The 14,234-nt window shown below is 44.2% G+C and overlaps 1 protein-coding gene across 2 annotated transcripts in view; it reads left to right on the top strand.

Moving 5' to 3' along the window:
• Window positions 1-14,234, top strand: part of LOC147747529 (vitellogenin-A2-like) — a 70,144-nt gene that overhangs the window by 32,817 nt on the left and 23,093 nt on the right. Inside the window, exons 19-25 of one of the 2 annotated variants that reach the window (XM_086953994.1) lie at window positions 5,143-5,328; window positions 8,120-8,267; window positions 9,138-9,357; window positions 9,496-9,668; window positions 12,733-13,029; window positions 13,147-13,299; window positions 13,682-13,732. In XM_086953994.1, the coding sequence (XP_086810120.1) occupies window positions 5,143-5,328; window positions 8,120-8,267; window positions 9,138-9,357; window positions 9,496-9,668; window positions 12,733-13,029; window positions 13,147-13,299; window positions 13,682-13,732 (1,228 nt within the window). Of the gene's footprint in view, window positions 1-5,142; window positions 5,329-8,119; window positions 8,268-9,137; window positions 9,358-9,495; window positions 9,669-12,732; window positions 13,300-13,681; window positions 13,733-14,234 lie in introns of both variants that reach the window. The other variant, XM_086953993.1, reaches the window with a different exon arrangement.

Raw genomic sequence — 14,234 nt, 5'->3', positions numbered from 1 at the left:
GTCCTCCAGCGCTCCGCTCTGTTCCCCCCCTCCGCCTCCATTTTGTTTGTTGTGGTCGTCGTCCTCGTGTGCCCGCCCCGCCTCCCAGCTGAGACGCCCTCCCACTGACTAGAAGTAGCGCTCCTAACCCTCTACTCGCCGTGACTCGCTCCTCTCTCACGAGCCGAGTGGTCGCTCCCAGTGCCCCTGCTGAGACCTGGTATCGTAGCGCTGCATTGCCTTATAAGCTGCATTTCACCTGCCTGCCTGTGCCTAGCTAGCGCTAATAATCTTTCACGCTGTATTTATAAGACTGTGCTGTGTTTAACGTGACTTGCGCATTAGCCTCCAGCGCTCCGCTCATTGCCTGCAAAGTTGCATTTTGTCTTGCCTGCTTGTGCCCAGTTGCCATTGGACTCATTGGCGCTGTGTTGTGATTGTTTCTGCTGTTTCATCGTGGTTTGCGCGTTGTCCTCCAGCGCTCCGCTCTGTTCCCCCCCTCCGCCTCCATTTTGTTTGTTGTGGTCATCGTCCTCGTGTGCCCGCCCCGCCTCCCAGCTGAGACGCCCTCCCACTGACTAGAAGTAGCGCTCCTAACCCTCTACTCGCCGTGACTCGCTCCTCTCTCACGAGCCGAGTGGTCGCTCCCAGTGCCCCTGCTGAGACCTGGTATCGTAGCGCTGCATTGCCTTATAAGCTGCATTTCACCTGCCTGCCTGTGCCTAGCTAGCGCTAATAATCTTTCACGCTGTATTTTATAAGACTGTGCTGTGTTTAACGTGACTTGCGCATTAGCCTCCAGCGCTCCGCTCATTGCCTGCAAAGTTGCATTTTGTCTTGCCTGCTTGTGCCCAGTTGCCATTGGACTCATTGGCGCTGTGTTGTGATCGTTTCTGCTGTTTCATCGTGGTTTGCGCGTTGTCCTCCAGCGCTCCGCTCTGTTCCCCCCCTCCGCCTCCATTTTGTTTGTTGTGGTCGTCGTCCTCGTGTGCCCGCCCCGCCTCCCAGCTGAGACGCCCTCGCCCCTCCCCCTCCACTATCCATATATGACAGTAGTTCCCGCGCGCAGCGTTCACGTGCAGCGACCGCGCCCAATCCGCGCCGAAGGTGCGCCAAAGGTAAGCCCGTCTACGCCCGTCCGCGCCTGGACCGCGCCCAGCGCCAGACCCCCTGTCCCCCGTCCCTCCCAGCCCCCCGCATTACCTACGATGCCGCAACCCTCCTAGCCCTTAACCCCGGTCGCGCTCCCAACTGCGTCCAAACCGCCCCTGGACAAACCCATGGACCTTTCTCCTGCTTCTCCTGCAAATTCAGCGGCACCGACAACATCTCCGCTACGACCACACCACAGATTCCCGACCCCAACCACCTACAATGCATCCTTCTCAACACCCGATCAGTCCACAGGCACGCCATCGACCTATGGAATCTACTAGACACCATTTCTCCGGACATCGCCTTCCTTACGGAAACATGGATGAATGCTTCCTCCGCACCAGACATCACCATTGCCATCCCTGAAGACTATAAGATCACTCGCAAAGACCGTACCAGCCACACAGGAGGAGGAATCGCTATCGTCCATAAGAAATCAATCCGCATATCAACCAGCTCGGACGCCAACCTCGCCAACTCCGAACACCTACACTTCCAGATCCACATCGACCCCAAAACCACACTCAGAGGCACCCTCCTCTACAGACCACCAGGACCCCGCGCAAAATTCAGTGAAGACATCACGGACTTCATCACCCCACACGCGCTCCCCTCCAAAGACTACATCCTTCTGGGAGACCTCAACTTTCACCTCGAAAAGATCAACGACCGCAACACCGCCACCCTCGTGGACAACCTCGCCAACCTCGGACTTAAACAACTAGTCACTTCCCCCACCCACATCGCAGGTCACACACTCGACCCCATCTTCACATCCAGCAACCATGTCTCCTTCAGCCACACTACGGACCTCCTCTGGACTGACCACAGCTGCGTTCACTTCACCTACAACAAACCAAAACCCAGCATCCACCTCCAACCTACCCTACAAAGGAAATGGAACAAAATCACCACGGACCAAATCTCCGCATCGCTCCTTCAAAACACCCCAGCCCTCTCTTCTAACGCTAACGAAGCCGCCGCCAACCTCACCCTATGGCTATCCAACACAGCTGACACCTTAGCACCACTGAAAAAACGTCAAAACAAACCTGGCAGCAAGAAGGCCTCATGGTTCAACGATGATCTCAAGAAGTCCAAGAAACTCTGCCGCTCCCTTGAAAAGGCCTGGAAAAAAGACCCAACCACCAGCACCAAGGACGCCTTCAAAAACGCCACCCGCACTCACCACCAACTAATCCGAAAAGCCAAAAAACAGCATTCAAGGATCGACTTGACAACAACGCTCACAACAGCAAGGAACTTTTCAACATCGTCAAGGAATTTTCCAATCCCTCGGCCAACTCCAACGACATCACCCCCTCTCAAACCCTCTGCGACTCCCTAGCCTCATTTTTCCACAACAAGATTGCAGACATCCACAACAGCTTTGACAACCAACCCGGAAACCAACCCATCCTACCATTTGCTGATCATCTTCCCCCCGTGAACACCCTTAACGACTGGAACCCAATCTCCACTGAGGACACCATCCGCTTGATGAATTCCATTCACTCAGGATCCCCCACAGACCCATGTCCTCACCACATCTTCAACAAAGCAGACTCCGTCATAGCACCGCACCTCCGAGACGTCATCAACTGCTCCTTCAACTCCGCCACCTTCCCGGAAGACTGGAAACACGCTGAACTCACCGCCCTTCTGAAAAAACCCACAGCGGACCCCACCGAACTCAAAAATTACCGCCCCATCTCGCTTCTTCCATTCCCGGCCAAAGTCATCGAGAAAGCTGTCAACAACCAGCTCGCCGCCTTCCTCGAAGCCAACAAATCCCTCGACCCCTCACAATCTGGATTCCGAGCAAAACACAGCACTGAGACCGCCCTCATCGCAGCAACAGACGACATTCGAACTCTACTGGACAATGGAGACACAGTCGCCCTCATCCTCCTCGACCTCTCTGCAGCATTCGACACAGTCTGCCACAGCACCCTTTTACAACGCCTCAATAACATCGGAATCCAAGGAAAAGCACTTGAATGGATCACCTCGTTCCTCACCGGAAGAACCCAGAGAGTCCGCCTTCCACCATTCAAGTCCGAGGCCTCTGAAATCATCTGGGGCGTACCACAAGGATCCTCACTCAGTCCCACCCTCTTCAACGTATACATGAGCCCCCTCGCGGCCATCGCACGCCAACACAACCTCAACATCATCTCGTACGCGGATGACACCCAACTGATCCTTTCCCTCACCAATGACCCCAGCACCGCCAAAACCAACCTACACGAAGGAATGAAAGAAGTTGCCGAATGGATGAAACAAAGCCGTCTGAAACTGAACTCAGACAAAACAGAAGTCCTCATCTTAGGTACATCCCCCTCTGCATGGGACGACTCCTGGTGGCCGGAAGCCCTCGGAAAAGCACCCATCCCGACAGACCACGCACGGAACCTAGGCGTCATCCTGGATTCTTCACTCTCAATGAACAGACAAGTCAGCGCCGTATCCTCTTCCTGCTTCAACATTCTTCGCATGCTCAGAAAAACATTTAGCTGGATCCCCTCCGAAACAAGGAAAATAGTCACCCACGCTCTGGTCACGAGCCGACTGGACTACGGAAACACCCTCTACGCAGGTACCACCGCAAAACTCCAGAAGAAACTCCAACGAATCCAAAACGCCTCAGCCAGACTCATATTAGACATCCCACGCAACGATCACATCTCTGGTCACCTTAAAGACCTCCACTGGCTACCCGTCAATAAGAGGATCACTTTCCGACTACTTACCCACGCACACAAATCACTCTACGACATCGGTCCAGAATGCCTCAACTCACGACTGTCCTTCTACACCCCCTCCCGACAACTACGTTCTTCCAGCCAAGCCCTCGCCACTGTACCTCGCATCAACAAGACCACCATGGGAGGCAGATCCTTTTCATACCTGGCTGCTAAAACATGGAACTCTCTCCCCGCTTACCTTCGCCTTACCCAGAACCACCTAGCATTCAGAAAGCAACTTAAAACGTGGATATTTGACAAGTAATCCTCCCCTTCCTAAGCGCCTTGAAACCCTCCGGGTATGTAGTGCGCTATATAAATCCTTTGACTTGACTTGACTTGACATCCTTACTGTGAATTACAAGGCTATTTTCTTTGATTTTGCAGCATTCTAAAACCATGATTTATTAAAGTTGCACATTTCACGTTACTTGACATTTTGTTATAAAGTTGTTTCAAAGTGTCCAATTACTTTAGATACTTGTAATGGATGATTGTAATTGAGGCCAAGTTTTTTAGATAATTGTCCAATTCTTTGTGACGAACCCAAGGTTCCATACTTGAATTGTCTCGGTAGCTTGCATGTGCTCTATTTTAGAGGAAAAGTTCAAATGCCTACAAAAACAAGTATGTACAAACACATCTAGAGTCTTTAAGATGTTTACAGACTTATGGGTGTCTTATAACACAGAATGGTGGTAACTGCTCTCATACAATGTGTGAGGTTTGTAAAGGGTAGCACAGGTAAGGCTCAGGATCAGTCATGACAGAGGACGAGATAAAGAGCAGTTGGTAAATTAATGTACAATTTTACACTATGTATACATTAGGATGTGTTTTTCCTTTCCATTGCAGTACTTTACCCATACACTTTTGACATTATCTTGCCGTTCAATCCTAAGAAGCAGGTTTGAAAGCCAACATAATATGTCTAAATATCGGGGTCACCGGTCTACCCTCCCGCATGTCCCCTAGTCATGTTGCTGTTCACTTATATCAGAGGTAAAATGCCTTTTTGCGCTAATATCATAAATAAATGCACATTGGCTCTCTTTTGCCTGGCTTTCCCTTTCAATCTCCAGTGTAACACATAATGCCCCAACAAAACAGAAGTTACATGGTCTCCCGGGGCATGGTAGGTGAGAGTTTGCTAGTGTGTTCATACACATCAGCAAAACCACTTTCAGGTGCGCTCGGTGTCTTTTCCAACATTTTTGTGTTATTGATAATATATAGTATGCTTTTTTAATTTCTCATTCAGTATCTTCAAGCACACAGTGGCAACTATGGGAATCAACACCCACCTCATCCAGGCAGGAATAGAGTTTCACGCCAAGGTCCGTGCAAATGCGCCAATGAAATTCACAGCCAAGATTGACATGAAAGCCATGAACATCAAGGTTGAGACAACACCATGCCAGCAGGAGAATGAACTCTTAGTTACAAGGTATTGCATGTGTTTGGTTTCTCTCTGATATCTATTGTGCTTGTGAATTTATGTGTCATCTTTGATATTGCAAAAGGTTAAAAGAACTCTAATGATTGTTATAATTATATCACAAGTTTAGAAAGATCTGAATTGTTCAAAAACTCTCTATAAGGAAGACTTTGAAGGTTTTACATCACAATATTGCACTCATGGCTGGTGCCCACATGAGCACATGGACTAAGATGTAATTACAATACTCGGAGCACTGAGGGGAGAATCTTCTAAATTAAACAATGCAAAGCTGAAGAAAATGCACTGGAAAGTCGGGGGCCAATGGTCTATGCCAGCCACGGTTTGCTCTCTGCTACTCTGATGTGTTTAGTGCAGCTACTAACATTCCAATGTTTAAATGTTATTTATAAACCGAAAACAGGCACAAGTCACTAAACACACAGCAAACATCAGTGTTCAGACTGATATCCTTTAGCCTATGATGAGAATAGAAGCAGTCCATCAATCAGGCTTAAGAGCTGTGAAACGAGTACTCAAATGTGTGCAATTGTCGCACATTCATAAACAGCTTTAGTTGCTACCAGACAAGGTGTTGATAAAGTTAAAATCAGGGCCCTTGAAACCTAGAATGATGTAAGCAATCTGCTGAATATTTGACCCTGGTGAGGCGCAGAGGCCAAGGCAGCTGACCAGGGCCGGACTGGCCGTAGCGGGCACCCGGCAATCCCCCGGTGCGCCACACCGGTGGGGGGCCGGCTTGAGGACCCTGGGGGCTGTTTTTGTTACCGGGCCGTTTTTGCAGATTAGCTGCAAAATCGGCCCTGTAACAAAAACGGACGAAAACCAGCCCTGGCAAAGAGCTTGGCAGCACCCACAAATCCCCAGGGGGGAAAGGGGCTGGCTGAGCACTTTGCCAGGGCCGGTTTTGGTTCCCAGTCTAGCCCTGCAGCTGACTTCTTAGCACGAGGCTCATGGTTCGATCCCTGGTCCAGCGGCGGATTGGTGTCATTACAACGCAGGCTATTACAACGCCTGCTGTTACAACGCGGTTTTTACACCGCATACCACTACAACGCATAGTGCTTTTAAGCGCTGGATAGTGATTTATTTAATTTACTATTCCAACTCCAGTCCCCGCGGATAGTAGGGAAGGTGTTGGATAGTAAATTAAATATATTCCCTATCCTAGAGCGCCCCCCAGCGCAATGCGTTGTAATGGTTTGCGTTGTAATGGTTGCGTTGTAATGGTAGTGCGTTGTAATAAATGCGTTGTAAGTGATGTTTCCCCAGCTGCAGCTCAGCTCAGCAACTTGTGACTCTGGGCGATAGCTCAGTAAATTTCCACAACAGCCCCCAGCGCCTTGAGACCCATAGGGGTGAGTAGTACGCGCTTTACAAATACAGATTTACGATTTTGATTTTGATTTTGATTTTTTAACCTGTGATTCTAAGGCTGCCTGGCCTTTACTCTCTGGTAAGATTTATCTACATTCTATCGCAGATGCTGAAACTTCCTCTCTAAAGTTAACTGCTGCACTGAGCAGGTTCCTACATTTTGGAATTGGAGCATTTTTTGATGAAACAGCGAACTCAATCGGATCTCTTCCTTTACACAAAGACACCTGGCAGTGTTTCTATGGCAATTTCAGTCTTGCTGTCTAGTGGCATCCTTGCAACTCGCACAGTGCAGGGATCCCTGAGGTCCAGGGAGGACCCCTACAGCAATATGCAGAGCCAGTGTTCCTCCGGCCTGAGGGCTCCTGACTGGGTCTGGAGCTTGGGTGTCCCTTCATGAACTTTGCAGTGGGGCCCCCTCAAGATTCATTATGCCACCATTGCTGTCAATGTGTGATGCTGTAAGTGTTTGGACATATTTGATGTACATCAAACATAGAGAGCTCAGGCTTTTCCAAACTACCCTTTATTGTCAATTCAGTTCATAAGGAGTTCAGAAGATATGTGTAATATATGTACTAGTGCAATTCAGTTGAAAAATAATTTGATTACCGTGATATTTTTGGGAACTAGAAATGCATTGTCTTGTGATATATTTTGGAACTAGAAATGCACTAAAACATTCTGAGGAACACCCAATATTTGAACCACAGTAAATTATCCTTGAGAAAAGTCATCAAGTGAAAGTTAATATTAGTTTTGGTTATACTGGATCATCATAGAGAACAATAGGTGGACATGTAAAATGTGCAGGTAAATTTGGACATTCAATATCTGTACATGTACATCTATGGAAGAGTCAATGAAACGCCAAATAGAATCAGAGTCAAACTGGCCGATAGAGCAATCTGGCAGTCCGATGAGGGCATGTCTTACAGGCCAGTTTGTGGCATGGCTTTTTGGCTGATGGTGGACCTGTTTTGTTGCTTGGAGGGCCACTTTTTACTGTTGCGTTCTCTAATATGACCCCACAAACATTGGTTGCAGCAGTCACAAATGCATATAGTCTCCTCTACCTTGCAAAACAGCTAAATGGGTTATCTTTACACGTTAAAGACTGCCCTGACTTGCAAATACAAGCTGCTTCTTTACCTATCTGATAAGCTATTGGGAACCACTTTCATTGTGGCTCAAGGTCCTACTTTTTGCACAGCTTGACTCGGATCAGAAAATCTGCCATATCAGCTTCTTTTTTAGCACAGTTCTCCTTTATGCTGGAAACGTACACTTGCATTACATCGTGTATACATTAAATGAGTATTGTAGGCCTCACCTAATTGTTGTTCTTGCTTATCTCCAATCCATTTGACTGAATCACAGTATTTCATCTTTGTGTCCCTAGAGCACAGGTGTTTGCTGTCACAAGGAATGTCGAAGACCAGGATGCAGCAAAGAAGACCCCATTATTGACCCAAGGAGCTGTGCCAAGCATTCTTAAGAAGCATTTTGGGACAACTGCAAAGTCCTCCGGAGAAGCTGCCAGCATGATGGTAATATTACTTTATTATTTCAATGAATATTGTTCCTTATTTTAAAAGTGAGAAAAGATGTACTAATGCAATTCAAGCGTGCTCAATATAAATGAAAATCTTTGGAGGTCGATTTGAACAAGTCAGAATAGAAAGGCAAAATCAGCAACTTACATATTTTTGTTCTGCCTGATATATTTTTAAGACCATAGGATTTATTTGAAGCGGTTATTTAATTTGGAAAGTAAAAAAATATGCAGTACGACTTGCATCTAATTTGTACATCTAAAACATATAAGAGTTTGCATTGTTGTGGGAGTTGTTTTATCAAAGACTGTCAGAAAATCAGTTTTTTTAATTATTGTTCATTTTTTGATGTAATTGTGATATTTATGTGGACCTATGTATCTCAAAAGAAACCTATTTTACTTCTAATTCTATTGGGGGATTTGTGGTTTAAACTTGCACTTAAAAATGTTGCCGCCCTGTTGATGATTAATTGCAAAGCATTTCAGACACGTTAGATGTATATCGATTCACTGCTAAGTTTCTCTTGATTTAAGATCAGGATTTGAATTCTATATAAAACCATGCCATGTGTTGATATGAGAATTGATCACCGAACTGCAGAAGAGCTATTGCTTTCTTAATATCTCCAAAATAAGTTCTGATTCCAGTGGAGTGTGATCTAACTTCTTAGGCAGAGGGACAGACACAGAGAGCCATAGAGAAACATTTAGGAGCAGGTAGCTAGAAAGACAAACATACACAGATTAATAAACATATTAACCTAATGTTACCTAATGTATAAAATGATGCACAAACGGAACAAGATAAACACTGTAAGAACTAACACATGTAAGAAAAATGTCCTTTGTGTTTTTGAATCAGGAGGTATCATCAGAACTTTTGTCTAAAAAGTACGCCTACTCTTCAGAAGATCGACACTCTGCCGTCAGTAGTCCAAATGCCCATCAAGTCTGTGCAAAGGCCAAAACCTTTGGTTTCCAAGTCTGCCTTGAGTACAAATCACAAAATGCTGCCTTCCTCAGAAATTCACCTCTGTACAAATTAGTTGGAGAGAACGAAGCCAAGATCATCATAAAACCAGGTAGACATACTACTTCAAAGTAATCAATATTTGTTGAGTAGTTTGTAACTATTCAGTTACAGAATGGTGAACATAATTAATATTTGAAGATATATGAAACATTGCACAAACTAATCTAATGATTAATGTTGTTTGCAGCACATACAGATGCAGCCATAGAAAAGCTGCTGCTGGAAATCCAGGCAGGACTAAAATCAGCTTCTAAAATAATCACCATGGCAACAGTGGGAGAGAATGAGGAAGAAGAACATGAAGACTCTGTGGTTCAAATGAAGCTGAAGAAAATTCTGGGAATTGATGAGGAATTTACGGTAATTAATAACTATTCTAAACCATTCCCTAAAGCAATGTTTTTGTTGAAAATATCAACTGCCTATCTTATAAAAACAAATTCACAATGATTGTTTTGAAAAATATCTTGCATCCTTGTCCAGAGTACATAGTGCAAAATAAGGTGTTACATACCAAAGACCTTTTTGTATTGTAGTAGGGCATTGATCCAGTGCAAACAGTATAAATATTTTTAGATCAAACTTTCAAATCACTACTTATTTATACCTCTAACTGCACTGGGGTCCTTACAGCTATACAGATATCAGCATTACTCTCCCTGCAGAGGCAGATGGTTCTCAAATGGATCTTTCTCCGGCAATATGAGGGGTGGGATTTACGATGTCCAAAACATACGTTAGCCAACCAATGAGGACCATTAATTGGTGACCAACTCACAAATTTGAAATGAGGTCAAATACACTACTTTAAGGACCATACTGTAAAAATAAAGTATTGCAATGGAAAGACCTAATCTCTTAAAGATATTAAGTCCAACTAGAATGATACACACAAGAAGCTCTGCTATTGGGACACAGAACAGAAGAAGCAGCAGTTGATATTTTGAAAAGATTTGTTGATTCTCCCTACAACACATTTCGATCAAACGAGTAAGATAACTCAGTTAAAAAAAAAGAACATTAGGACACAATATTATCCTCAGGCAATTTTTAATAGTTTAGTTATTGTATTAAGCTTGTATGATAGAGGCACGCAAGGCTCTGCCACACATGCCTTTACCACAGAGCCCAAATCATGTATGCAACTTATCCATGCATCACCTTACCATACATACCATTATCATGCAATTTCATGAATGGCAAGGATGCATGTGCTGCTAATTTTGCCACTACTCTGACTCCTACTCAAAGCCCTAAATTACAAACCCTACCTGCCCCCCCACCCTAAGGCCTAAATTACAAACTCCCTGCCCTAAGCCCTAAATTACCAACCCCTTACCTGCTCCCCTGCCCTGAGCCCTACAAATACCCCATTTCTTAAGTACTTCCCAAAAACCCAGGCCTTAAAGTTACCCCAAATCCAAGCCTATCCTATTCTATCCTATCATACAAACTTACCCCCTCCTTAAAAGTACTCTTACCCAGACCCGAGCCTTAAAACTTGCCCTCTCCTTAAAAGTACCCTGAACCCTAAAAACATACCACTGACCCCCGATAACGACTCCCAGCCCAAGCCCTAAAACTTGCTACCTCCTTACCCCCTCCCCCTCTCTCTCCCCCTCCCTGAGTCCTAAAAAACTTGCCACCACCCCTTCCTCTGATAGTGACCCCCACGAGCCTGCCCTAAAAACTTGCCACTGACCCCCTACAACCCCCATATCAGGCTCCAGCTCCACTTACCTGTACGTGACCATGTCCACTTGCCATTCAATGCTCCTGATCCTAGTCCCCACCTATACCGAACACTAGATGCATTTGCCTTAACCACGCTTATGCAGCAAATGTGCTGTTCGGGCAAACATTGTTACACTTGCAGGCTACTGGAATGCGTGGCTCTTGCCACGTAGTTCTGGATGTTTCCCTTGTATTAATGTTTCAAAATCTATACAGATAAGCAATTTCTGAAGCATTTCAGTCAAGAATATTAAGGAATGTCGTGCAAGACTACGCATTTAGTCAGGGGTTCAAATCCAAAGAGGATGGTTTAAAACACATCTCAGATACTAGATTATGGACTTCTACAATTATTAAAGGCAGAAGGATAGGTCAGTCCTTTTTAACAGAATCTAAAATGAAAATCAAAAGGGAAATGGAATCAGTTTTAACATCCAAGGACAAGTCTATGAGTATTGGCAAAAATGAAATTTGAGGCAAAAATCAATTTGTTTGGCTAAGAATGATTCCATATCTACTGCATAAAGGCATCAGCAAAAAAGTAGTATAAGATAGGAAAAAGTAGGGTGCTGAGCTAAACAGATAAAATCCAAAGCGTGATGAGGTGTGTCCCATAAAAAGAAATATTATCATTGCATTGTGAGAGGGACGTCCTCGCATTTAGATGAAAAAATCTATATATTTTGCCCCTCCTTTGGGGTTTCTTCTTATATAGTCCTTATGCCACCTTAATGATGTGGTGTCACTCCACTAGTACGTTAATCGTATTGTTTGTTTCCATATGTAGTCACCCAATACACTTAGCTACTCCTTTATTCTTTCCCAAGCACTCATTGTGAAGGACTTAGCTTTCCAGGCCTGCCCTTTGCATGTAAAATAAAATATGCTTAGAACTAATAGTCTAATGCTTGCAGAAATGTTAATGAATAATTTTTCTTGCTAAGGGAAAATTGCAGCTCAAAAAAGAACATGTTGAAAGCTTAAAAGGCGTGCATGAGGGTTAAACGTATTAAACTTAATTGAAATCAAATATAATGCATCAAATCATTATTTCATAATACATTATAAATGTTTCACCATTGTGTTATTACAGGAAATGGATTAGCCTAAGCAATGGCCACTGCCACATTTCTAACATCCATATATGTAAATTATTCTGAAAAACCATTTTACTAAAATGATTTCCTACTTTTTGTAATCATTAGGGTCTCTATGATTGAATCTGCAAGTTTCAATTTTGTAACTAATTTCATAGTATAGTTGCACCACAATCTACTCATAATACATTTTCAATGAAAGGAAATAGAACTGTTAGGCCTCACAACTGGATTCATTAGTTTCCATCAGAACATGAAAAGTAAAACAACATTTAAGAAATAATCGTGTTATAAAATCTATTTATAAGGATTATAACTAGTTAGCTATGTATGTTCCCCTTTTCTAACATTTTTGCGAACCCTCTTACCGCGCTGTTACTTAATTTGTCGCTAGTACTGTCTCTTTTTATTCAGATAGAGCAAAGTGTACATTCAGATTTTTGCTTCTACATTGGTAAAAGTGTCGAGTAAAGAGATTTTGAAATATTTGCACTTCAGCATCAAAGAAAAAATACAAAGATGTTCAAACTATCACAATGCTATTCGGCATTGCTAAAAAAGATTATGCATTTATATGATTATTTAATCTTTAGGTCAGAAATGGAAGCCTGACTTACAGAAAACATGGACATTTCAAGCACCCACATCGAAAAATTGCTGAGGTTGCAAAGGCCCAAAAACCGCTAAGTTCATCTAGTTCATCCAGTTCTTCCTCCTCATCGTTGTCTTCATCAGCTTCTCGTACCCGGCCTTCTAGTAAGAGAGAGCACCAAACACAGCAGCATTCAAGGAGCCTCTCGAGTAGCAGCGAGCAAAAAGAAGGTAGAAACTCTAGGAGAATTAAGGGTCGTAGCAGTAGCAGCAGTAGTAGCAGCCGCAGCAGTAGCAGCCACAGCAGTAGCAGCCGCAGCAGTAGCAGCAGTAGCAGCAGTAGCAGCAGTAGTAGTAGCAGGAGTCACAGCAGCAGTAGCAGCAGCAGCAGCAGTAGCAGCAGCAGCAGTAGCAGCAGCAGCAGTAGGAAAAGCAACAACAGACGCCATCATGCTACTCACCAGGGAAGCCAACAACAGCATCAACAGAATCGCAGGAAACAATGGAGCATTAGCAGCGCAAGCAGCAGCAGCAGCAGCAGCAGTAGTAACGAGTCCCACAGGAAAAAGGTAATGTTTCAATTCAGTTATGATATGAATGATATACTTTTTGACAAATCATTTTACAATTCTAACCTCCAAATGTCACACTGAGGACCTGCTGCTGTGCTGATGACATATTTAATATCATAGCCTCACTTGAGGGGGATTTATCACCCTGTAAATGTAACGCGGCTAAAAACCACATTTGCTGTCCATTTGATGCTGAAGGCTGCGCTTTTAGTTAAACATTCTGGGACGTTGTGGGTGTTGATAACCTTGTAGATGATGCAGTTGGTCTTCAATGTTATGCTTGAAGAATTGATATTTGCTTTTTTGTGCAGCATTATCTGTAGGTATAGTGGAATGACTAGTGTGTTTTACTGTGTCTGTTCTCATTTTTGTACCACAGACGAACCCTGATATTTATGACCTTCATTTCCACCCAGCAAACAGAAATTACGTAAGTGGTATTCAAAATAAGATTGTAAGTAGGTGCATTCTTTAGTACCTCATTTGAATTTTTACAATTCGCCTCCAGAGAGCTAAGGCATAAGCATCCAGTGCCAGATGCCTCCAAAGGAAAACAGAAGGCAGGATTTCATGTAGGGTTTTCTTTTCTAATGTGTGTATTACTCCATTTCTCCAAGATTAGTACCAAGAAGCAGCAGTCTAAAAAGCATGAGACCTTCATTGCCGAAGTAATTTATTCAAATTACCAGTGCCTTTTATATTTACCTCTGTTAGCATGTGGCTTGAAAATGCAGGGTGTAGCTACAATTGTAAAAAGTGGTTTATTCCAAGGGTGCAAGCTCTTAGGTTTGTTTAGGTGCAGTTTGGACATTCATACATTACCTGCTTTATCCTACTTTCCACAGAACAGGATTCTGGTGGGAGGAAGGCTCTCCCACGCTTCTACAGGTACTGACTGTCTTCTGCCAAGTTGCTTTTAGTAGGAGTGTATG

This window comes from Lissotriton vulgaris, chromosome 1_1 (genome assembly GCF_964263255.1).
Source record: "Lissotriton vulgaris chromosome 1_1, aLisVul1.2, whole genome shotgun sequence".
NCBI lineage: Eukaryota > Metazoa > Chordata > Amphibia > Caudata > Salamandridae > Lissotriton > Lissotriton vulgaris.
Note: the sequence above shows the minus strand (reverse complement) of the source record. Positions and strands in the feature narration are given on the sequence as shown.